Here is a 27,111-nt window from a genome sequence, read left to right on the forward strand (position 1 = left end):
AAATTTGTTTGTCATTTTGTTCCATGTGATTTACAATATTTTGCATTTGTGTCATAAGTGTGGATATGGAAAGACTCGACAAAAATTATATTTAAAAAAAAAATCCATAACTATTTTATTCCCACAGATATTCCTGTAACTTTTGGCATAGGTGTTCTATATACTATGACTAAAAAATCTAGTCAAAAATTTAAATATTTTCTTCAGTCAGCTCCGAGTAGTTGTGATGCAAACATTACAATGCGATTATCTCAAAACTGGAAAATGGCATATGGAACACTTAAGCATGACACCGACGATATGTCCTTTGTTTTTATGGGCTACATAATTGAGATTCAAGCTAACTTTTTGTAAACAGGCAACACTGTATATATATTTATAACTCATTCGCTCCAACAGCAGCATTAGAAATAATTATTTGTGGAAACAAGTGCAACTAAACCAAATGACAAACTTATTAACATTTTAATAAATTTCCTTTTAAGGAAGGCTAACGAAACTTTCGTTGTTTGCTGCATGGCTTACTAATCATAAAATGATTTTCGACACCAATACTATTTGCGTTCGGTTGCTCTCGTTGTTGTTGTTTTATTTGCTGGCCGTAAAGCCAAACAAAGCATAAACATGTCTTATTGCCGAAAGCTGTCAAATAGACAAACGAGCTGTCGCCTTCTCAGATGTATGGCAATATGCCTCATGGCTACGTAAATTTCTGCCAAGTAACAATAACAATCACAGACCATTAAATGAATTTTACCACCTGTCCGGCTGTGTGTGTCTGCCCATTTGCCTAGGCTGTTGTGGTGTTGTTATATCATTCACATAAGAAGAAATCGAAAAAATATCCTGTTGAAATGACAAATGTACCAGTCGGAAAGGCAGCCAGTTTGCTCATAGAATTTTTATGTGTACCTCAGAGGTATTTTGCCATAACAAAGGCATTTTTGTTGTTGTTGCTGCTGTTTGTTGACAATAGACCAAGTCATGTGAAATCCGAAATTGAAAAAAAGGCTCACAATCTGTTATATTTCATTTGGCAGGAATTTGTTCAAATGCACAGTATTTCAAAATCAATAAATTCCCATTAACCACAAAGTAATCCCTAGTAGAGATTATGTTGAGGTGGGTGGCCTATATACCTAAAAAGAGACAAAAATGAAACACTAGGCGAAATATCATTGGACCACAACTAAGCCAAATGAAATCGAAACATGCCAATGATTGCAGACAAAAGTAAAAGGTGTTAAGGAAACTATGACAGACACATAAAATATGCGGCAATATAAACCAATCCATCACATACACATACATAAGAAGCTTTAAACACACATAAAGTTAAAGTCTCATGATCTGTTGCATGGAATGTTTTTTTTTTTTTTTTTTTTTTTTTTTTTTTTTTGAAAATATTTTGATTTGAAATTAAATTTAAATGGTTTTTATTTTTTTCTTTCTTCGTTTTCTTTAGGACGATGCGGATAACATCTACTCACGTTATTACGTGCCGGGTATACCGTGACCCTCAAAAAGGAGGAAGAATTAGTTTCACCCACATCTGTATTGGAGTCTAGGCGACAATATGCTTTGCAGCAATGACCAAATAAAGGTAAGTTGAAAGGAATTTAAGTAAAAAATTTTTATTGAATTTACATTAGTTTTAATTAAAAGTTTGGAAGTTGTTGGATTTCGACACATATGTACAATCAATAGCACCGCCTGGGGTGAATTCCCAAATATACCCGAAGCGACAAGGGAGACTTCACTCATATCCGATAACTCAATGATATTTGCCCTACACGTAACAGCCAAAGCCGGTGTGTTTTCAGACAACGCTTGAAGACACAACACTGAAGAAATTTCACCAACATTGCACTACTGGGTAAAAACCTCTCAGCATAATATTAGCTTCTATGTATTTGCTGAGTATTTTTCAGTCATGCAAAAAATCAGTACATGTGTCTAGTCTTCTGCTCTACTCCAATATCCAACACCACGTTTCAAATTGTACTCCTTCGGCACTTCCAAGTGTTTTTGGGTCTTATGCTTCATGCTTTTCTTGCACTCAAGTATTTTTCAACCACCACAAAAACATTTTCTACGCATCAAGACCTGACGCATCAGAGTAAAATAAGTGTCCATCGTAGTTTGCAATTGCAAGATCGCAAGTGCTATATAGTCGTCGTAGATAGTTTGCCAAGTGGCTCAAAAAATGGAAGCACTCACAGCACTACAAACATTTTCCTTACAAGCCACTTTTAGATCTTTGCTCTCAGTCTCTGGGAGAGCATGAGACAATCGGTTGAGTTATAAGGGTTGAAAACAACACTTATGGTCTGTTTCACTAAGACGATTCGGCTTCAAATTCGTTCGAACTTCTTGAGCCAACTTTAAATTGAAGGTACTTACTCTGGGAACTTTCTGCGGATTTCCTATCGAAATGGGATTAGAGAAAATATTGTAGCTGTGTAAACTTCGCAGATGTGAGAGGTTTTTATTTAAAGTTAGTTATGGCGCACCGTACATGACATTCTTGTATAAGGAGATACAGTCAGTGCTTTGTCCCTATTTGAACTTCTATATCTCAAAAACGGTAAAACCTACGAAAATATTATTAAGGACAATCTTATAGAGAATTTTCACAGCTAAAAATTTTTTCTAATCCTATTTCGATAGAACTTACCCAAAAAATGTAAACTTTATCCGCGATTTATTTAAAAAGCTTTTCGGAGATTGTTTTTTATGTTTTTTTTTTCATCTTTAAACATTGTAAAGGGTGTTTTTTAAGCGCGATAGAACTTGAAATTGTAAAAAATAACACAAAAAATTAAATTGTAATAATTTTTTTTTTTTTTTATTCGAAAGATCAATACGTGACATTAACATTTGAAAATGATTTCGGGCATATGGGCACCGCGGCTGTTCTTGACGAAGTGCATTCTAGACGTCCAATTTTTGGCCACTTTTTCGAGCACTGCTGGCCGTATGTCACGAATAACACGAACAATGATGCCACCAGCGTGAAAACCGCACCATACGGTGCATTTTTCTGGATGTAATGGAGTCTGTAGGGTCTCTTGTGGATTGGTCTCACTCCATATGCGGCAATTTTGCTTATTAACAAACCCGTTAAGCCAAAAATGCGCCTCATCGCTGAACACATTTTTTTAATATAATTTAATTTTAATTTTTTGTGATACTTTTTACAATTTAAAGTTCTATCTAGCTTAAAAAACACCCTGTAGTTTCAGAATCTGCAAAAAATTCAAAGGTTTAAACTCCTTTCATTTAAAGTTGGTTTAAGAGCACCGTGTAATCTGTGTTTTAAAAAATATTTGATTAATTGTGTCTTCAATCGAACCAAATGTTCTACAATAACAGGAGTTTGGAAGTGATTCAAACGAATTTGAATCGTCTTAGAGAAACTGGCCATTAATGTGCAATGAGCACAAAAATAAAACAGAAAAGATTATTGAGTACACAAAATTACTTGCCATACCCAAGTGTCTAAAAATATCCATTTTAAGATGACTTATTTGTTAAGTGGCTAGCCACGCTTATACTTAGTTTTAGAGTGGCAAGCAACGCGTATACTAATTTCTTATAGTGACAAGTCACACTTACACATGTTTCTTAGAGTGGAAAGTGGCTCATGAGTGTCGGAATCAGGTACTTGTACATTTCTCTGCTTCATTTTCAAAATAAAAAAAATTTTCAAGATCATCTCAAAAGATCGCATTGTCAAAGATCGCACTACCTTCGGACATTTTAGGAAAATTTTTCAAGTATCTCCAACATATTCTGAATACTGTTCGCAAAACAGATTTATTTGTTAAGGCGATTCCCAAATAAACGAAAAGGCTGGAGTTATGAGGTTGAGTAAACTTCATAGAGTTCTGACGAGGTTCAGGCCTACGACGACTTTTGAAAGAGATGTCGGTCACCTTATCCTTGTTTTCTATCCCACGACGGCCTTTTAACGAGTTGTCTGTCACTTTATGCTTGTCTTCTAGCCCACGACGGCTCTTGAACGATACCTCTACTCGTATTATTTTATTCTGTTGTTCTGATCCATGACTGCTTTCAAACGAGATATCGATCGCTTTGTTCCTATGTCCTGGCCTACGATGGGTTTTGAGTAAGATATCGATAACTTTATTCTGGCCCACGACGGCATTTAAACGAAGTATAGGCCACGTTTCTTTTATTTGGGCCCACGACTGCTCTTGAACGGAATAACGTTTCCCAGTCTGGCTTGTCTTTTCCCTTGGACAGTCCTATCTTCCATTTAACATGACTTGGAAGAATACCCAGTCTTGCTTCCTTTTTGTTGCACGACTGAAATACTATATCGGTCTACCCACCCACTCCAGGTCGCATATGGCAAGAAAAATCATCATAACATGATTTCAACTTAACGTTATATCAATGAAAATAAATTAAACATATTCACCATTTTTTGTTCGTTACGAGAGTATGAGGGAAATTGTTTCACGAATTTAATTAAATGCCTTCATAATATGAATCACATTTTACGTTATAAGAATGAAATTCGTTATTGCTTTTGAACAAACGCAGAGCTTCATTGAATTAATAAGAAAACTTAATTGAGTTTTATTGAAGAAAACTTAATGAAATAGTTCATTAATGCAATAAAACTTCCACTGATGTAAAGGTTTTATCAAACGCTTACATTAATAATATGAAGCAGTTTCACTGAATAAATTCTCTCATACTCACTTAATGAACAAAAAATTAAAATAATGACAATTAGGTTTAACTGAATCCTGTGTAGACGTTGTTTTATTCCCCGATATGATTTCTACCAAATAAAATGTGGGTTTGTATATATTACGATTCATCAATGCTTTGTTGACTTTAATTCAATTTACGTTTTCGTACACGATTTTACTGTACTAAGCACATAGCTTAACTCTATTAAGCACCCAACTTTAACTTACTTTTTGTACAACGGTTTTAGTTAGAGAGTATATTTTGAATAGTATTTATACTCGCTCGTTGAAGCACCGCCTGTTCTAGAATCCTCAATCTAGGATGTTCTGCAATGGTCAAGCGAAATGTCAATCGATTAGCAAATACACACAAAAACAAATGTAATAAATACGAGAGAGTAGAAGGGGTAATTTCAATGACGTCACGATGTAGGAAAAAAAATTCGACTAAACTGAATTATAAAAACAAATATGAGGGAGTGTTTGTAAATTTGCTTCATATAAAGTAAATTCCTAATGAAAATTTACGCTACAAATCAGATTTTTAAATTAACGTAAATTTAAATTTATATAATTTAACTTAACTCCACCAATTACTTTAGAAAGAGTATGTTGAATTCATTTTATTGCAAATAGTTTTGTCCATGGGTACAAAACCTTTCATTATATTAATGCAACTTTTCATAGCACCAATGCAAATTAATCAATAAGAGCGGTTCAATAAAGATTATTTTATTCAGTTTTTGAGTCTAAGCCTCTGGTTCCCAAGTACTAACATAGCATTTGGACAGGATTGACACTATGTTGCTTGTTGCACTGATTCTATATTGAAAGTGAAGTTGTTCAAGTTATTGGCTTAGTTGATCAGAGTGTGATGTGAATTTTACGCTGTCCAGCTTTCGTGTAATTTGTCAACAAATTTTATTCATTATATCCAATCGAGGGCAAGCCTTTCCGGTGACGATAACACTGTGCCACATTTTTAAGGTGATCTTGTGCAAACAATTCGAACTGAGGATTTTTTGATAGTACAGACCCAAACGACTAAAACACCTAGTTGGGTTTTGTTGTGTCAGATCCAGCTCGGATTTTATGGCCCCATCTGAATATGGTTAAATATTGCGTTTTTTAAGAAATTCGGGGCTATACCTCAGAAACCTAATTTGTAGATAACGACAAGAATGAAATATTTGGAGAAATAATGAACTCGAAAGACTACATTTATTGTCTCAAATTTCAAAATATATCTAAAATTTCCATAATTTTTATATATTTAGCACCGTATCTCCAAAACCGTTAATTTTTTTCTGAATATTTTCTTTTGTAAAAATATTCCCTGGAATGTAATACACAACTCTTCGGAACATGTCATTGTTGTAAAATGCCTCTATACCGTTGTTTTCAGTACATTTTTCAACAACGATTTAATAAAAATGTCAATAATGTGGTGAAATCCGAAATGCGAGAATAAACTCTTGGTGTGAAAGGTGTTTGAAATGGGTGTTGTAAAAGATATGATACCAAATACCGCTGAAACAGCATGAAATAAGCATTTTAGAGTTTCAGAATGTTCTGAAAAATTGCTGAGAACATTATTTGGATGCTTTTTGCAAAAGGTTACTTGGTTCAACTCCCAATAGTTTAGCCGATACCTACCAGAATACCAGAAATTATGTAAAATTTTCCATATTTTATCGATTTTGATGCCATAGATGAAGTTTTTTGTGTGGTTTGTTCAGCAGATAAGTTCTACTAATTTAGGGCTACAATATTGCTATAGACAGCAAGGCCAAATTCCTATTCGTTTCCGAGATATAGGCCTAATAAATGCAAAAAAGTGTAGTTTTAGCCCGGTTTAGATGAGTCCATAAAATCCGAACTGGATCTGACAGGACAAAACCCAACTAGGGTTTTTCTAGTCTAAATATGTACTTTCAAAAAATCCATATTAGAATTTGTTTGCATTTTCAGTGTTGCATAGTGTAATGATACGTATCCACGTTCCATATTCCTTTACAGGTATGTTCAACACACTCGATGTGTGATTTGATTGTGTCATGTTTTGCCACGCGAAAAGGCTCAGCCTTATCCTCATCCTGATGTTTTAAAATCAATTCTTAAGTCCAATGAAAAAAAAACACATTGATATCATTTAACTAAAAGCTGAAACAATTTGCAAATATAATAAACCAAACACATGCCATTATTATTGAATATTTTGAAACGTATCTCAATGTATGCAAAACTATCCTTATGTGGATTAGAATATCACTTTGTTTTCGGGAATATATCTTGGTTAAGTATTCACTACCTAAAAACGAACCATAAAAACTAAAGCATTTGGCCCCATAAAAATGTTTGTCAATGCCTTAGCATTGCACTGAAATGTCACAGCAAGTTTCGCGTTATTCGATCGAACGAGGAAAGAATGTCATTTCAATGGGATTTTCTTGTGTCTTTTTTTTCGTCGTGGTATTTGAAGCCATTGCTTTTTCCTCACTTCTTGTTGTTGGGTGGATATGAAAGGTGATAAATTGTGATTTCTGGGTGTTTGGCTTCAAATGCAAACTTTGAGAATAAAGGCAGAAATAAAAAATCTGTGCGCCAAAGAACGGTGAAAAAAATTAACATTAACAATGACAAGATGGTTTGGCATGCTTTCGACCTAAATTGTTTACTGCCAAAAAATAATTTGTTTACCGTTCGTTCAAGCATGTTGACAGTTTTTGGGTTGCATGATGAAAAGGTGAAAAAAAAACAACAAGGAAAAACACAACTGTTATGGAATATAAGCTCGCTGCATATTTACTGTTGCTTGTGGAGAGCACAAAGCGTAGGCAGGATATCTCCTGTAATGCAGTCTGCTTTTGGGGTGTCAACTGTAATAAGAACTCCGTTTAATTTTGTTTTCCATCTTTTCTTTTGTTCTTTCAGCTTTTGCCAGTGCCCACCATCGACGCTTTGTAAAGGAAGGCTCCTGTCGCATACCACAACCACGCATTGAACGCATTCGCCGTGACCCTTGAAAAATTTATACACCACATTGTACAATTCTACATCGTTGTGCAGATGATACCGGCTGTTGTCCCACAGAACGCCAAACCTGTGCCCCAAAACCCACAAAGAATGGGGATTTATACTTTTTCGTAAGTATTTCTTTGTTTTCATATAATAAATTAAAGGGATTTGTGCTGCGTTACTTTTAAATGTAACGATTTCGTGGTATTTGGAATCGAGGGTTGCAATGTATGGAGACGTTTGAATTTAAATATTCCGTGCTGAATTTAACATGAGCATGACATCTTCAATTCATCTTCAATACCCTCAGCCTTTAGGCTAAAGAGGGTATTTACACTTTGATACGACCAAAAATGTGCCTCATCGAAATAATGGTTTTAGACCCCAAGTATGTTTGTACGATATCCGTTTCAGACAATTTTGAGTAGATCTAGCAATGTCCGTCTGTCTGTCTGTCCGTCTGTCTGTCTGGCTGGCTGGTGCGCACGATAACTCTCGAACGGATCAATCGATTGGGTTAAAATTTTGAGTATCGAAATATTTTGTCCAGATTCGATTTAAGTTCGAAGATGGGCCATATAGGTCCACTCCTTCAGGTACCTCCCCCACAAATGTTCAAAAATTGTCGCAAAACTTGTGCGCACGATAACTCTTGTAGGGAATAACCGATTTGGTCCATACTTTGCACATCGTGTAATTTCTACCAAACTTAGATGAGGTTCCAATATGGACTCAATCGGTCCACTCTTTCGGGTACTCCCCACACAAAATTTCGGAAAAGTTCAGTTTAGGACCTGGTCTCGAATCGCTTTGATTTTTGTTTACGCAAGTTGTATTCGCTGTCCTCTATACGACGCTGCAAGTTTCATTAGGGGCAAGTCCCTACTTCCTGAGAAAATAACCTGAAAGTTACAAAAAACCCTATGACACCGTGTGTAGTGGTTGGAGCGCATTATAACTCTCGAACGGATCTGCCGATTCCGTCCGAAATTTGGCTTTCGTAATATTTTGTCCAAACTTAGTTCAAGTTCAAAGATGGATTATATCGGTTCACTCCTTCCGGTACCTCCCCCACAAAAGTTCGAAAATGTTCGGAAAAATTGTGCGCACGATAACTCTTGATGGGAGTGACCGATTTGGTCCATACTTAACACATTCTCATAATATCTACCAGATATAGATCAGGTTCGAATATGGACTATATTTGTCCACTCTATCCCGTACCTCCCACACAAAATTTTGGATAAGTTCACTTTAAGACCTGCTATTGAATCACTTTGATTTTTGTTGAAGCAACTTACATTCGCTGCCTCAATTACGATGGTAAAAGTTGTTTTAGGGGCAAGTCCATACTTCTTGAGAAAACAGCCCGATTGGTGTAAAACCCCCTATGGCACCCCATGGTCTATTTCGATCCATTCCGTTAAGTACCTTTTCCGCAAAATTTTTGAACTTTAATCCTAATCAACATTTAAGTTTTTTTGTGAAAAAAGTGTTTCAATTTGCACAGGCTGAGGGTATATGGTAATATTCAAAAATGTTTTACAATCGTTGAAGTGGAGGTTCACCATTTAATAAGTCGCGAACTGTCAATATATTTTATATAATATGAATATATTTATATTAATTGAAGTGTTTTAGCCGGGGTCTCATAATATAGACTATAATAAATAAATTACGTGGAAGCTGTGTTGGTGGTAATATAAAAAAATGGGTAAAAATGTGTTGAAGTTAGCAAGTTTTTTTGTGTTTTTTCTTGATTTCTGGTCAAACCAGGGAAAATTCAGACCTGAGCTCAAAGAAAGAATTGAAGAATACCCCTTGGGCAACATGGTTTTAATGTATGACTTCTCGATATATACAGTGCATACCCCTTAAATCGATGCTGACATTTTGAAGTTTTGAAATCGGGGTTTTTTGAATTTTTCTTATAATTAGAGGGCGCAACCAGATAATGAACTAAACTATTTATTGGATTGTAGAACTCGTGATTCCACGTCATTTGATGTATATCTCATGGGTGTGCTCCATACAGCTCCCTAGTAATAGGAGTCGAATTTTTGGTGCGTAATTTTTCTTTAAAAACCTATTTTTTGGCTTCAAAATTTACAACTGTGATTCAGGTACCCTTGAACCCCGCGTGATTTTAGTTTTTTTCCGCGCCGGATTTAATGAGCCCTACCGCGATCGAATCCATCCACTAAAACCGCTGATATAGATACCCTGAATATAGGAAAATAAGCACAATTTTATTTTGACTAATCCGCATACTAAACCGCGATTTCCCTTAAATTTTTTTACATAAATGGAATCCTTTATACGCGATTATAATATTTGTCAAAAAGGTGTGTCATAAGTTACAGAGATTCGGGAGTAGTATTCGTATTTAACCAAAAATAGAATCAGGTAGCACATCCGCGGTTCTTGAAGAATCTGTATAAAATTTGTCTTATTGACGTATTTCTAACAGAGGGTCACTGAAATCGGATGCGCCTTATAATCATATGAACATCGCGTTATTTTTACCCACATGAAGCATTTTGGTGTAGTAAGATGCAACTGATAGCACACTTTGGTCGCTGAATGAAACATGGAAAAATGCAAACATATTGACAGAGATGCACTCGCTCTATGCGAAAAGCACATGCGCCTCAACTGATTTTAACTATTTCGCGCGTTATACGGTTTTTAACTTTTACGTTTTTTCTTTGATTGTAATATCAATATCACTCTTTATTTCCTAATTCTAGTGCTTATCACACTAAGCAAATATACTTTCACGATGATAAACTATTTTCCTTGAAGAGGTTTTAGCAAAATAATTCAGGTTTTGTTTGGAAATTTAGCGAAATAGTAGAATAACTCCCACAAAATGTTCTCAAATTTTTCGTATTAAACCAAAAAAAATATACTCTTGAAATAATGTTCCAACAATAAACTTTTGTCATTTGTTGTAGCTGCAATATGCAATTTAAAATCCCAATCTATAAATTTTTGGTCTCACATTTTTCTGGACATTGTCTAGATTCTGTACGTATTTTTAATTTTTTATGGACTCTGAGTTAGAATAAATAAAATTTACTCCAAGATTCCTTCATTATTTTTTGATTTTCCGCGAAAATGAAAATAAATTTAGCAAATATTAAGGCGTCTACTGATAGATATTAAATGTTGTTACCGATTTATATAAACATTTTGGTATTACAACACAAAGGGTATATTTAAATATTTTTTCTTTATAAGGGAATAAAACCCCCCATAACTTTTAGGCGCAGCATCCAATTTTGTGAACGCGAACAGATTTGAAACCACGATTTTTTCTTAACCCATGTACCAAAAATCGTGAATGTGCTTGTAAAAAATTTTTTTAATTTTTTTCGATGGAATTGTAAAGGAAATTTGAAATTTACCATATCTCTGTCGGCAAAGCCGACTGATACTTTTTTACGTGTTTATTTTGTTATTTGTTACGACAAGGCAAAACAACAGCCAACAGGATGCCAATAAAGTTTTCTGTTTTTGTTTTATTTTATTTTGTTAGAGGGAGGAAGGGAGGGGCAAAACAAACAAATTTTGGGATGTTCTGTAAGTAGCAACTAATTGTTATTTTATTACCAGTTGTTGGCTGAAGGAAAAGTTTTTCTATTTTATTTGGAATTTACTTAATTAAACTAACTAAATGAGAAAAATACAAGATAGAACAAGTTGGATATGCCCAGACAAAGGATATAAATGAGGCATACAATAAAATGCAACTGAATTCAATTAGAGTTGTTTTTTTGTGAATTGTTGTGAGTGTTGGGAAATAGTATTAATTAGATTCAAGAAATTGAATTTGTGTGTTTATTAGATCTAGCAATATTAATGACTGCAGTCAATTGTATAGCTTGTTACCAACGATAACTGAAAACAAAGGAAAAATAGTTGTATTCTTAAAATATTCTCTAAGTTTTAGTTTGGCTTGAGGTCAGCAAATTAAAAATATTTTATTTTGTTTTTAATATTATTTTTATTTTCCAATATTTCGGTCATCTCCGCCAAACATCACCAGGGATTTTATCTTTAAAAAGAACAAATTAAATTTTTAAAATATAAAAACATTAACAAAAAATGTTTTTATCATAATAATTACATTTGTTGTATTTTGTAATCACTAAAAATAACTTCTTCATCTTTTCACAAATACTTTCCAACTAAACTTTTTGATGTTTTCTATTAAGTTTCTGTAGATTTGCGCACAGTGGTCTGTGTCTGTCTTGTAATTCATACGATTTTCTGCCGGAACATGTATTATGTGGAGCATTTCTAGCATAAATCTTCGCTTGTAGTTATTTTCTTGTGTTAAAATGTCCACATTTTTGAAGTTAGGAGTGTGTCCTGTAAGAGCACAATGGGCTGCAAGTGCGGTGTTTCGTTCCATAGGTCTGTTTTTTGCTTTCTGGTCCGACTTATGTGCACTTAACCTAGTTTTAAGATTGGATTTTGTTGTATTCTTAAAATATTTAAAATTCAATTTGAACAATTTTATGGAAGTTATGAACAACAAAATACAAATATTTCCAAAATAAAATTTTTTTTCTCTATGAGATATGCTCATCTTGATTAAATAAGCATATTACATAGCGTGGAAAAACTATAGCTACCCACATTCAATCTACTATTCGACTGTATGTGTGTTTTTTGATAAGATTTGAATATTAGCACTCTCGAAATATTGTTTTTCCTTCTCTGGATTTCACACTCTGCCGTCAATGTCACTTTGCAATTACATTATTAGACAAATTTTTGTCGTATTTTTCTTTAATTAATTACCTTTTGTATCACATCTTACCACATTTTTATACCCTCAGCCTTTAGGCTAAAGAGGGTATTTACACTTTGATACGACCAAAAATGTGCCTCATCGAAATAATGGTTTTAGACCCCAAGTATGTTTGTACGATATCTGTTTCAGACAATTTTGAGTAGATCTAGCAATGTCCGTCCGTCTGTCTGTCTGTCGGTCTGGCTGGCTGGTGCGCACGATAACTCTCGAACGGATCAATCGATTCGGTTCAAATTTTGGGTATCGAAATATTTTGTCCAGATTCGATTTAAGTTCGAAGATGGGCGATATAGGTCCACTCCTTCAGGTACCTCCCCCACAAATGTTCAAAAATTGTCGCAAAACTTGTGCGCACGGTAACTCTTGAAGGGAGTAACCGAATTGGTCTATACTTTGCACATTACGAAATTTCTACCAGACTTAGATGAGGTTCCAATATGGACTCAATGGGTAAACTCCTTCGAGTACCTCCCACACCAAATTTTGGAAAAGTTCAGTTTAGGACCTGCACTCGAATCGCCTTGGTTGTTGTAACATCTTGTATTCACTGTCCCCTATACGAAGGTACAAGTTTCCTCAGGGGCAAGTCCATATGTAAAAACACCCTATGGCACCCCCATGGTCTATGTCGGTCCATTCCTTTAAGTACCTTTTCGACAAAATTTTTGAACTTTAATCCTAATCAACATTTTTGTCGGTTCATAAATACATAAGTTTTGTGTGAAAAAAGTGTTTCAATTTGCACAGGCTGAGGGTATATCTCTGTCGGCAAAGTCGACTGATACTTTTTTACTTGTTCCATTTGTAATTTGAATTTTTCCATTTGTAAATCGAAGTTTTTCATTTGGAATTTCAAATGAAAAAAGTTCAAATTACAAATGGAAAAATTCGAATTACAAGTGAAATAATTCGAATTACAAATGAAAAAATTCAAATTACAAATGAAATAATTCGAATATCAAATGAAATTCTCAAATTACAACTGAAATAATTCGAATTCGAAATGAAATTCTCAAATTACAAATTAAATAATTAGAAATGCAATTGGAATTCTCAAATTACAAGTGAAATTATTCGAATTACATGTGAAAATGGTGTAGTAGTTCCAAACTACAACTGATATGGTACTACAATTGATATGATCGATTTCCTTCCTGTCTTAAACTTCAAGACCTAAATCTCACTAGGCGGTACTCATCCAATTTCATCTATAAGTACTATTGATGGATTCCTACTGCTAAGAAATGTGGTTCTCCATAACCTGAACATGCTGTATATATCTGATAATAGCATTTTTGTCTTTGTACCCTCAGCCTTTGATACGACCAAAAATGTGCCTCATCGAAATAATGGTTTTGGACCACAAGCATGTTTGGACGAAATTCCTTTCAGCCAATTTGGAGTCGATTTAGCCATGTCCGTCTGTCTATCTGGCTGGTGCGGATGATAAATCTCGAAAGGACTGCTGACTGACATAATTACACGGCGATACCTCAGTATGTGGGCCGCAGTTCTTGTCAGTGACATTAGACCTCGTAAGGGTCAACAAAAAACCAGAACACTATTGCCCGATGGATGGAGCTGGATTAAAAACAGAAAACAGCGATCAACAGTCATATATTTCGACTAACTTCTATTGAGATTGAATGGTCTATCTGGCACGGCTAAATTGTTGTTGTTCGTGCCGGAGAACTTATCATCCCACCATGGTATTCCTTCTCTTCCGAAGTATTGTGGAATATCCCAAATTCTCCCCACCTGCTTGCGTCTGCATTTCCTTACCTTTTATCTTGTTAGATTACCATTATAAACATCATTAATATATCAATACACGTTATAAAAGGTTTTATTGAAAGCCATTCTCGTTCACAAAATATTTAATTACATTATACTTAAGTTATTCTTAAAAGACAATTAAAGTAAATAAATAAAATATTCATTAGATTAATGCAATTCCAAATTAGCAAAAGAAAAAATCAAAATGAATGTCGATCTGCTAATTAATCATATTTCCACTTATTTTTCATGTGTAAACAGGATGTGGATGTGACGTGAGAAGATTTAGCACCTTTCCAGAGGAGTTGGCTATTGGATTGCTTCTTCCCCAAGGCGTATTAAGTGTTGTAAGGTAAGTATTTGTAAAGTAAGTAATCCTAAGCTAAGTCTTCAATTTTATAGTTTTTCGTTTACTTATATTCCATGTTTAAATAATGTATGTATATGTTTAATATAAATATGTATGTATTTTTTATGTCGTTTTTTATACCTTTTCTCATCATTTTTCTCGTTTTACTTTCAGAATAGAAACCAAAAGGGAGACGAGGACGCTTACATTCGACGGTCAAAACTATATGGAAACAGCCCCCTAAATCCTAGATCAAACTCAATCAACCAATATAAGGTAAGTACATGCTAATTCCCCAATGGTTTCCTTCTTTACTAATACATGTTTTACTTCTCTTCTTTTTTCATACTAACTACCGAGAATCTAGTTATTTGAGACGTCGTCCGTTTGTCTGTCCAAGTTTAATGTCTGGTCTGGCCGTCTGGTCATGCATCGACACTGCGTTTCCCTCGTTGGATTGGATGCGCGATGAGTATGGCTGCAGGAAGGTATCGGCTGACAATCTTTATAGTTAATTTTACTTAAATTTGACTTTTGGTTGGCGTTTTTATATTTTGTTATATTTTAATTTTTGTTAACTTCAATTTAGTACTTTTTTCAATTTTATTCTTGTTTCATAACTTCTGTTAATGTTCTTTTCGCTTTCAGATTTCATTACTAATTCTATAGTTGAATCACTTTTATTTAAGGATTTGAATTTTTAGTTCTCTTTTCAGGTAATGTAGTTTTTGTTAAATTAGTTGTAGTGTTGAATGTTAGAATATTTTTTATTTTCAATAAAAGTTCACAGAACATCAAAGATTAAAATTCCAATGTGTTTTCTTTTCCTCTCTGGTAGCCAACCGTCCAATCATGTTCATGGGTAATGTATAACGGTCAGATTTTCCTATAATTTTCTTTAAAAGGCGCACACCACACATTCTAATTGAAATTTACGCTCTTCTGTGCTCTGTATGAGCACATTGCTGATTTGTACTCGTATATCCTCGTTAGCCATAAGACTGATGGTGTATTTAATTCCACAACACCTCTAGGAAGAATACCTTTTGGATCCTGGGATATTAAAACCAATTTATAGCATGTTTACAGTCCTTATATTGTTTTAAGAACCACCACATAGTGGTCAGCCCATATACTTATACATATCGCTCATTTACTCAAAGAATGACACAGCTCAAACAGCTCGAGAAAAACGCGTTTTAAGTTGGCGATTGAAATTTGACTTCCCTACTTAGAAAGATTATTACACAAAAAATTAAATAACTACTTGGATTATATTTTGCAAACAGCTAGGCAGATAGAAGTGCTAAGTTTCTGTGCAAGATCAAGCATGATTTGAAGTGTTTTAGTGCTTCATAAGCTCAAAAAACCTTTTTGTTGAATTATGGCAAACTCATACTAATGAGTTGTAACTTGTAATATTTTAGGGTTATCAACATGAAAATGTGACACAAGATAAAATAGATGTCGTAGAAAAAATAGAAATTGCTAACTCAGCAAACTATTTTTTGAGTTATGCCACTCTTTGAGTAAAAGAGCGATATGTCTTTAATGTTGTTATAATCAAGGGTAATACTAATTTCTTTTTATACGTGTCCAAACATCACTGTTGTGTGCTTAAAACAGTTCCCACTGTTTACCAAGTCCCCTCTCAAATACTTTTCACTTTTTTTGTAGATTATTGTGTTGAAAATTCTAGGAAGGATGCAAAAATAATATGCAGCAGAATGCACTAACTGAATTTAATTTGACGGTAACGAAAAATCGTCACCCTATTGAAATTTACATGCATACCTACAATTAACGTTGGTATGTAACCCCATACTGCCCTACCTTCGATTGTCCCATATTTCATATTTGGAGGTTTTCACTGAATAAACTGACAAATGCAAGGCCAAAATCCATTCATTCATATATATGATACAGATGATGAGGCAGTGATGTAATACATTGTGGTTGGCGGCGGTGGGTCTGTTACACCTACATGCATGCAGACAAATTTCCCCAAAAATTTTCATTGTGAATGGGCTTTAATAAAATTCATTCAGTCAGTCATTCATTCATTCATTTACTTATTGATGGCAACGAAAGGCATCAGCGAACGAACGCAAATGCAGCATCTGAAGTTGTACGATATTTGATTGTGTAACAATTGGCTGGCATTGTTGAAATTTGTTTGATTTCGATTATTGGAGTGTTTGGCTTTCACGTTGGTATTTCATTCATTCCCACGCAGCGCCAAAGGACTTGTGGTCTTTAATATGTTTGTGTCGGCACGCAAATGTTTGTTGCATTTATTATATTTGCAACAACACCTGAGGCATTTTTTGGTGAGGATGTTGCTCGATTTTGTGTGCATTGTTTGGATATCCAACTCGCTTTTGTTTTTGAGAGTGATCAACAACAAAAAGGAAACCCAATTTAATGAAATTTCATTTCAGCTGCCTTTATGAAAAGTGGAAGAGTATTTGTGAAGGAGGGCGGGGGAGATGACTGATGAACAAAGCTAAATTTACGAATTTTTAAAGGATTAGCGTTAGAAGATTATTATTCCAACAAAAATATCATGCAACGAATTCAAATGGAGGGATATTCTATTCAATAAAATTTTAGTATTTTTCTCCGTTGACAAAGAAAATCCATCTCGTTTTAGCGATAACAAAAATATATTTTCCAGCATTGATTGGATTTTGAAAAGCTACTTATATCTGAGTTGTAATCTAGAGATACAATTCAAGAAAATTCTGTTTGATAAATATTACAAAAGATATGCAAATAACGGTTTGGTGTAGCAAATGCCTGAAAAAAAAATATTGGAAAATCATAGAATAAATATTGTGGTATTTTTAAAAAAAAGTATTTATAATCAAATATCAAACAATGATTCCTTATGAAATAAAACAAGTAAGAAGGTATCAGTCAGCTGTGTCAATTTCTGAGGAAGTATAGACTTGCCACCGTGTACCATGTAACTAGGACCGTATACACGACACGTTGCCAAAAAAATAAAATCGATAAACTACACTCTTTCCAAACTTTGTATCGGAGGTACCCGATAGAGTGGCCCGATGTAGTCAATATACAAACATAATTCTATGTTGTAAGAAATAATACGATGTACAACGTTGGACCAAATCGGTTTGTCCCTTTGAGGGTTATCTTACATACTACCCAGTTTAGTTGGTGCCGGTAGGCTTTTAGGAGATTTTGTGTAGGAGGTACTCGAAGGACTGGATCGATATTGTCCATTTTCCAACCTGGCATATGACTAGGTTAAATAATACGATGTGCAATGATTGGATCAATCAGAAACTGCCTGCAAGAGTTGCCTTGCGGATTTTCCATTTTAGATGTTTCCGTCCGGGTTTCTTGGAGCTTTTAAATCATTATCTCAGCAAGTTTGGACCTACGCCTGAAAACAATTGTACCGTTATAAAGGGGGCTGCAAGGACAATCTGCTGAAAAAATTCAAAACAATCCGAGAGGAGCTTTTTCACTTTTTCCGAATTTTGTGCGGAAAGAGTGGACCGATATAGCCCATATGTGCCAAGTTTGGACCAAATCGATTGTTCCCTTCCATAGTTATGGTTCACATTATTTTACAGAAATGTTTGAACTTTTGTGGGGGAGGTACCCAAAGTAAAACTAAGCTCAGGCAAAATATTACCAGGTGCAAAATTTGGCTCGAATTGATTGATTCGTTCGAGAGATATCGTGCGCACCAGCCAGCCAGACAGACGGACATGGCTAAATCGAATCCAAATTGTCTGAAACGAATTTCGTCCAAACATACTTGGGGTCTAAAACCATTATTTCGGTGAGGCACATTTTTGGTTGTATCAAAGTGTATATACCCTTGTTAGCCTAAAGGCTGAGGGTATAATTTGACAGAATTATATTTGTGCGTTATATTGCTCAAAACCGAAATTTCCGAAAATTTCCAAATTCGATTAAACTTGGACAGAATTTGCGTGCGTGGTGTGTCAAGTACCTCATATCGATATATAAATATATTTGTAAGCTATACCCAAATCTGAACCGATTTCAATATAATTTGGAAAACTGTTTTCTCGCCTTACCGCAATGTGGTGTAGGGTATTAAACCTCAAATAACAGAAAATCAATTGGAAAATGTTTGTCAAAACCTTGATCACAAACTAAAAGCACATGAGTACGTTTGTACATGCATTTCGTTTGTATGCAAGCATGATTAAAATATCCGCAGCCGTCCAAAAGTTAAGCACTACAATACTTTATGATTTTCACATCACTTCAAATGCCAACGTAATGTAGATCCTTGAAGCAAAAACTTTGATTCGTCACGTCCTTTAAACAACAAGACCTGCATCGAAAGGGTATTTGCCCTTCATCGTTTTGATCATGTGGTGGTAAATAGTTTCTCATTACAAGCACATATCAGCCGCAAATAGTTAAAGCTTCAACGACTTGGTTGGTGTTTACATAGTGTGTGTTGGTGTGTGTGGATAGGTGCTTGACCTGGAGATAGTTCGATTAAAGATAATTGGTCTGGTTATGTGAAAGACGAAAGGCATACACCGAAAATGTCCCTCCATGTGATTGATTGGCATTGATGCCACAAACAAGGTCCCCAGGCTGGGGAATTTTACATTAAACCTCTGTGCTCTGCTTGGCTTGTTAGCAAATTCACATGTGGGTGGTATTGAACTTGTGGTCGTTAACTACTCACATTACCAGGCCAACCAAACAGCCAGCATGCATGCTTAGCCAAAAGGTATTTTGTAATTGCGGTAAATGTTGTGGCGCAGTAACCAACCAGGCAACCCCTTGCTGTTTACCTTTCTTCTGCTTAAATGCTAAGGTAAGCAACAACGCCATCTGTTGCCATCGATGTAAATATTTGATACCATTCAATTATGAATGTCCACGTTCCATTGGTGTCCGCCAGTTCATAATGCTTAATGCCCATACCATTTATATGCTAATTTATAAACGTGATTATGACAGTGCCTCCCTCTCTGCTGGTTGTTTGATTTTTATGTGACAAAAAGTGTAACGTAACACGTAATTCATAAGCGCCAACGTAATAAAAACAAAAACGAATTTTGTTGCACACAGCATAATAATCGGCAGCAGTGAAATGCTAATGCCGCGCTTAAGCCGCGGCCGTCGTTTACCATGGCGCTCAGCATTTTCTCTAAGGCTGGACATTTCTTTTTGCTGGGTTTTGGTCTTTGCTCTGGATATTGGCCGGCACCTATTTCTTTCATTTGTTACCAGATCTGCTGGAGTGATTAGTTGACGGGGGGAGTGGATTTTTTGTTTGTTTGGATTTAATTATCGATCTTTGAGAAAAGTCAACACATTGCCGTAGTTTGTTTACATGCCACACATTTAGGCTGACTGAATGGTAATATGTAGCTGGGTTCGTTGCTAATATTGTTGGCATGTGGCATGCCTCCATCGCATAACACAGTTATTTTTTTCTTTGTGGCTTTTTTTGGGGTGAAAGTGGTTTTCCTACGCTCGTCGCTTGCATCACAGGCCTTCCCTTCATGTGTCCCTCTTGCCGCTCTTGCAAAACAAATGTCGAACACATCGATTTTAAGTTGTTTAAATTTGCAAAGCTTAAGCAGTCAGTGCTCTGGCTATGTCTGTCTGTCCATCTGCCTGTCTTGCACCGGCAACAGCAATCCTTTTTCCATAGTCATAAATTAATCTTTGGCAAATTCATAAAGATTTTCTCTGTGTTATTAATGAAACGAAAATTACAAGCAGCATGCGGAAAGTAGTTGTTTGCTGGCTTCTGCTCTTCTCTTAGAGCAGCACCTGTCTGTCTGTTCTATCTTTCTTCCTTTTCACTGACAATGGGTAGGCCATCACCACATACCTAGATATTGACACTTGTGCTTTGGTGTCAAACGGAATGCCAGAGTTAAGACATCTGGGGGAGTTGGTTGGTTGATTGAACTTTCAGCTGCTAAGGATTTGTATTCCAGCACACAGAGAATATGGTTTATGGTATGCTCAGCTTAACAAAAAGTTTTGAAATTAGCTCACTCACATGTTGTGTTAGCAAATGTAAGTAAACAACTATGTTATATACTGAGCTTCTGGAAGCTAGCTAGTTGCAATATGTTGTCCTCCCGCATCCGCAGCAGGCGTAGTTTAAATTGTGATACAGTGGTGTGGTAAAAAATTAGCTTTCATAAAAAATTGTATGAAATGTAAAGTTCCACCATCATTACACTGAGGAGTATTTTTGCCACCGCCGGACTTTTATACCCTCCACCATAAAATAGTCTTAATTAAAATGGAATAAGTAGTTTCCTTTCACAATTTTAGGTGGAAACCTTTCTCGACCACGGACACCCCAAATGTCTAAATTATCTAATCTAAAAAATATGTTCAGCCATGTGAAAGGTGCCACCTACGGGGCTATATCAAAGTGTGGACCTATATTTACGATTTTTGGTGGACAAATTTTATAACTGCAGAAACCTCAAAAGTCAAATAACGGGTAGTGCCGTCGAACAAAGTAGCTAAGACCCTCAACATACCGAAAATGGGAGGTACTGTCTTGACGATTTTTAGTGAAGAATTTTCGTCACTGCTGAAAACTTCAAATGTCAAATTACAGCTAGTTCGAATTTTGGTGGAGAAGTTTCGTGACCACAGAGAACCTCAAATGTCAAATTACAGCTGGTTCGGTCAAAAATTGTAGCTGAAACCCTCAAAATACGGAAAATCGGTAAGTACTGTCATATGGGAGCTAGGTGGATTATTGGTGGAGAAGTGACCACAGAGAGCCTCAAATGTCAAATTATAGCTAATTCGGTTAAACATTGCAGCTAAAACCCACAAAATACCGAAAATCGGGAAGTACCATTATGTGGGAGCTATACCAAAACATGGACCGATGTTCACGATTTTTAGTGAAGAAGTTTCGTGCCCACTGGGAACCTCAGTGTCAAACTACAGCTAGTTCCGTTAAAAGTTGTAGCTAAAATCCATAAAAGACCGAAAATCGGGAGGTACCGTTATAGGGGGGCTATACCAAAACAAGGACCTATGTCCTTAATTTTTGGAATATAAGTTTGCTGATCACTAGGAACACTAAATGTCAAATTAGAGATAATTCGGTTTGAAAATTTGACTAAGACCGTCAAAATACCTGAAATCGGGCGGTAACGTTATATGGGGGCTATACCAAAACGTGGACCGATATAGTCCCTCATCAAACATGACCTGATTGCAAACAAAAGACTCATATTCCCAAAATTTAATGTCATATCTCCGTTTTTGGGGATGGTTGAGTGATTACCACAGACGGACGGACATGCACAGATCGACTCAGAATTTTGGTCTGATCATATACATTATAGGCTCGCAACTGATTATTTCAACGCATAACAAACGGAAAATATACCCTCCATACTATGGTGGAGGGTATATAAAAGTTCAGGATATCCAAAGGATGGAGATCCAGGATTACATTCAGGGGAGCAATTAGTGCGATTCTGTACCTCATTTCCCGATACCGACAAAAATCTGTTAAAAAAAAATTCTATAAATTCAGCATTTAAAGATAATGTTCGGTATATCCGCGTCCTAAATAGAATAGTCAGACGCTAAGACAAGTCCAACATAGTTTAGGATGGGCAGAACCACGGTTATCAGTGTATGACTTGTGGTTTGAGTCCCCAACTTTTGCCAATGGATAAAGTACAATACGAACTTTGTTTTGCCCGCTCCTCGATATTATGTACCAACGTATTTGGCATAGAGCGAAATTTCTAGTGCAGAGCTGACAACTGGAAATCGGGATGTTTGCACTTCCTGGGATATAGTACGAATTCCGTCTTTACCGAGTTCCCTCCAAGGCCAGTGTTAAAAGGGTTGGTAAAAATTTACCACTTATCAAATTTACAACATCTTCGTTTTTATCTGGTCGAAGCTATCAAAAATGTCATTTCTTCCAAGAAGCCAGAGTAGGGGTGGGAGAACTCTCCCACTCACCTCTGCAAACGGTTTTCTTTTCTGAAATCCCTCCTATGTGTATTTCAAATCTACCATGGAATAACTAGCTATGATTGATCACTTTCCATTCAATCACCATATTATTTTCCTTCGGTGCCACCGTGGTATTCACACCCGCCCTGCATTCAGGAAGTCTGCGGTACCATTCCTAGGCCAGGCAACATGAAATTTTCCATGGTGGCAAAATACACCTCAGTAATGCTGGCGACATTTCCTGAGTATTTCAGCTAAAAAACTTCTCCACGAGTGGTGTCGTAAGATGTGCCGTTTGGACTCGACTATAAACAAGAGGTCCAATATCAATTGGCTAATATAAACAGTGGTGCACTCATTGACATGGCAGAAGTCTCCCTCGTCCCTTCTTGGATGTTTGTGGAACAATTATTATTATATTATTTTCCTTTTATTCCAAACCTGTAACTCCACTCAACTTCAAACCACTGTTTCAAAAAATACTTTCGCTGGATTATGTATATTCGAATGCTACTGAATGTGGTGGACGGGTTGGTTGTTAAGTGCTTTGCAGTGTTTGTTTGGCATTTCGCTTGTATGGCTAACTTTGACACTTTGACATTAATAGACGGTTTTATTTTCCAAAGATGTTGTTCTTCTGGTTGATGCTACTGTTGGTGGTTATGGTGTATATCCGTGGTCTCATAGCCACCAACCAAGCTTACATGGTTCCATCATTCCTTTCCTGTTCCTTGAGGTTTTGAGGCAGCACACAGCAGCTTCCTAGGAATTGGTAACCAATTTTCAGCAGCAGCATGTGTGTGCCATCATGTTTTTAACTTCTTAAGTGCATCCTGTCTGGATAGCTTACTCATGACACGTTGCAATTGCGGTACCAGTGGCACTTTGTTTTCGTAATTGTAGTAACAAGGCGCAAAAACACACACTCTCATACATGTAAACCCCACAACGAAAGAGGATCAGGCTGTATGTATGGCTGGCTATATGTTGATGTGCCAACCTAAGCTTGGCTTGTAAATCATCACCTTCCTTGTATTCCCTAAATGCCGGAATATTTACACACTTTTAGTGCTAAAAGAATGAGGCCAACCTCTTGCATCAATGCATAATTCCTCCGTAGCAAAGTCGTACGACTGCAGCAAGAAGGAAGGGGTGCCATGAGAAAAAGAAAGACATTATCTTTGCTAGGCAAGAAGAAAATAAAAAACAATGTCATCGTCATGCTGACATTAGTAAAATGCTTCTAATAACAGAGAGAAGACACCCATCTATGTGGCCATCAATTTGTTGTCAAGCTTCTTTGTAAATAGCTTAGTTGACATCCTTTCTTTCTTTTAGGGATCTAAAATAGGGGACATTGGTTGAAGTGATATCTTAGAAAGTATTTACAAATAGCTGCCATGGCAATGTGAAAACAAAGAGCACACTTTTTGTACTTTATTTTCATAGGGTTTTAAATAAGAAATGAAGGTGTGGTTTCATATTGCGAGATGTAATGCATATATGGCGGGTTTCCTTTTTTCATGTAGATCGCAGGTTTCAGTTTCTCTACAGGAATCGGGTAGTATGTTTCACATAAAGCTTATTTTAATTCATGTTATTGCTGTGCTTGAACATTTTTCAAATAGTTTCTTCTTCTGCTTATTTGGCTTGAGGTCAGTAAAATTGAAAAGACATGAATTTTTGTTTTTCAATTTTGTTTTTTATTACCAATATTTCGACTATCATCGATAGTCATCATCAGGGATTTGTGTTAATTGGATTGTAAATCTTTCTTGTAGGTAACCGCGAGTTCCATCCTCTCCTCTTGACAGAGAATTTTCAAATTAATTTTTTTACGTGGACTGTAAATGAAACCACACCTTCATTTCTTATTTAAAATCCTATGAAAATAAAGTACAAAAAGTGTGCCAAATCCTAATCTCCCCATTTCATTATGTGATATATTTACGTATTTCAATCTTAAAACTAAACGTATAGATATTTATTTTTGCATTTGAAATAATGAAAATTTTCTTCATTAAAATCTGAACATTTTCATTATTTAAAGACAAATACCAAGAATTTCCTTTGTTTCTTCTCACTCACGTTTTTACCCCAAGGCAAGCTTAAAATCATACACACACACATTGGATTGTCCATTTGGGTACGCATACATATGCAAATGTGTATGTGTGTACAAAATAGTAAATTGTGAAACAAAAACCCCAACGCCTTTTTTAAATGCATGTACATATAAGTGTACTTAACAAATGTCTGTCCGTCCCCCCACTTTTCCTATTTCACGAACAATACCAACAACCCACATGAGTTCACTTTCTTTCAAGGTGTGTTTAAAACTGCAAATGGTTCACGTGTAGAATGCAACAATTTGTTCTCCCATGTGTATTAAATGTATTCACATTAATTTTACCATGGAACGTGTAATGAGGCATGTTTAATGTACGAAGACATTAAACCAATTGACTTTACAATAATATTGTAAGTCATAATAATTTGTGATCCTTTTGGCATTATTCAAATGCAATGGAATGACCCATATGCATAATATGACTTTTTCTTCAAAAAGAATATTCAATGTCATACGCATATGTTCATTGACCTATTTATTTTCTATTTCATTGCTTCACAACTCTCTTCATAATAAGCCAATAACAACAAACATTAAAATTCTCCTAGTTATGATCCACATAACTAACGGACCTTCCAATTGTTGTTATTGGTGTTTCTCTTCGTCGTTCCTTATTTATCTGAATAAACAACAACAACAACATAAACTACTCTGCTAGTGACAAACGAAATAGCGCACGACAAGCAGTGTTAGTTGTTGTTGTTAATATTCCTCAAATAACTTGGAATGTAATCTTCACTGCAGTGAAGACTTAGTTACCTGACAAACATCGAAACGATCAACACATCATTGACACAGAAGCAACAAGAACGAAAGCAGTAACAGAAAGAAGAGACCTCATAAACAAGTGAAACATAATTAGAACAAGACTTTAAGAAAACAAGAATTAGAAACAAAACCAACGAAAAATAAATTAAATCAAATGAAATTTAAATAAAACAAATTACACATTGAACTAAAATCGATAACTTGAAGTAAATACAATAAATAAAAAGTTTTTCATACAAAAAACAAAACTATAAAATCTTTCATTAAATAAAAGGAATAAAAGGGTAAAAATTGAGAACACTAAAACTAACATCGACTAAAACTACACCCCGCCCCTAAACAAGGCACTTATAGGCGGGACCAACTATGATGTACCCTATAGTAAGAAATTTTATGTTTAATTTACATGTTTTTTACCATAAAAAAGTTATGACTGGAAAATGTGTTGACTTCGGAGGGTCCTTGTATATTCTAAACCATGTTTCGGAGTTGGACAATTTTGCTTAAGTCGGAGCCTGAGTCGAGAAAAATAATCGGAAGCTACTCCTGACAGAACTTATTTACTTCACAATTCAGTACGACCTCATGGTAGTGTGCACCACCACCCTTGGGCACCACAACGGAAAGCTCATTTCGTGGAAGAAATATTATTATAGGGTTTTATTCAATTTTTCACTCACATCAGTTGGCTCAAGGATAACTAATCTAAAGACATGTAAGAAAGTATCGGTCAGCTTTGCCGACAGTGAGGGTATATCACAGCCTCGGACCTAAAGGAAAGAAGAAAACGCAGTACTTTGACGTCTATAGGGTTTTTTTGAGTTTTTGGGCCAATACTCGTATATCAAAGAATATGGAATTGCCCGCCAAAAAATTGTACCGCCTTATCTAGGGCCGCATACAAGCAAAACATATTGCCAAAAATTAAAAAAAAAAACGATCCAGAAGAGTCCTTAAACTGCACTCTTTCTAAAATTTGTGGATAGTCGATATTCGGACATAATTCGAGGCTGTAAGAATTAATGCGATGTTAGACCAAATCGTTTTCTCCCTTCGAGGGTTATCTTACTTACTACCCAATTTAGTTGTTAATAGGGCCCACAAGAAGAACTTTTTGGAAAAAATATTCAAAACGATCCGAGATTAGCTGTTAAGCCGCTTATTTTCCCAAATTTTGTGTGAGAGCTACCCGAAGGACGGGACCGATATAGTCCCACGTTGCGCCTGAACTAATTTAAAATTAAAGGTGATTACACCTGGGAAGTTTTTGCGGATTCTGAAACTACAATGTTCATTTATTTAAAAAGCGATTTATTAAAAAGCGCTCCTGCAATTTTTTATGTTTTTTGATTTTTTTATCTATGAAGATTGAAGATTCAGAATCCGCAAAGACTTCCCAGCTGTAAGCATCTTTTACTTAAAGTTAGTTCAGGCGCATCGTGGTCAATATTCCCACCTATTGACTAGATGAAAGTTTGGACCAAATAGAAACTCCCTGAGAGACTTATTTTGCCGATTTGCCGTT

General features: G+C 35.6%; 1 protein-coding gene across 2 annotated transcripts in view; it reads left to right on the top strand.

The window, feature by feature from the left end:
* The window catches only part of LOC141391986 (uncharacterized), a 281,204-nt gene that overhangs the window by 240,034 nt on the left and 14,059 nt on the right, over positions 1-27,111 (top strand). The window contains exons 2-5 of one of the 2 annotated variants that reach the window (XM_073964809.1): positions 1,466-1,603; positions 7,662-7,873; positions 14,608-14,698; positions 14,870-15,183. In XM_073964809.1, coding sequence (XP_073820910.1) covers positions 1,466-1,516 — 51 coding nt within the window. In that variant the 3' untranslated portion in view covers positions 1,517-1,603; positions 7,662-7,873; positions 14,608-14,698; positions 14,870-15,183. Of the gene's footprint in view, positions 1-1,465; positions 1,604-7,661; positions 7,874-14,607; positions 14,699-14,869; positions 15,503-27,111 lie in introns of those variants that run through there. The other variant, XM_073964808.1, reaches the window with a different exon arrangement.

Source organism: Musca autumnalis, unplaced genomic scaffold, assembly GCF_047663935.1.
Source record: "Musca autumnalis isolate F117 unplaced genomic scaffold, ASM4766393v1 scaffold_2, whole genome shotgun sequence".
In the NCBI taxonomy this organism is placed as follows: Eukaryota; Metazoa; Arthropoda; class Insecta; order Diptera; family Muscidae; genus Musca; species Musca autumnalis.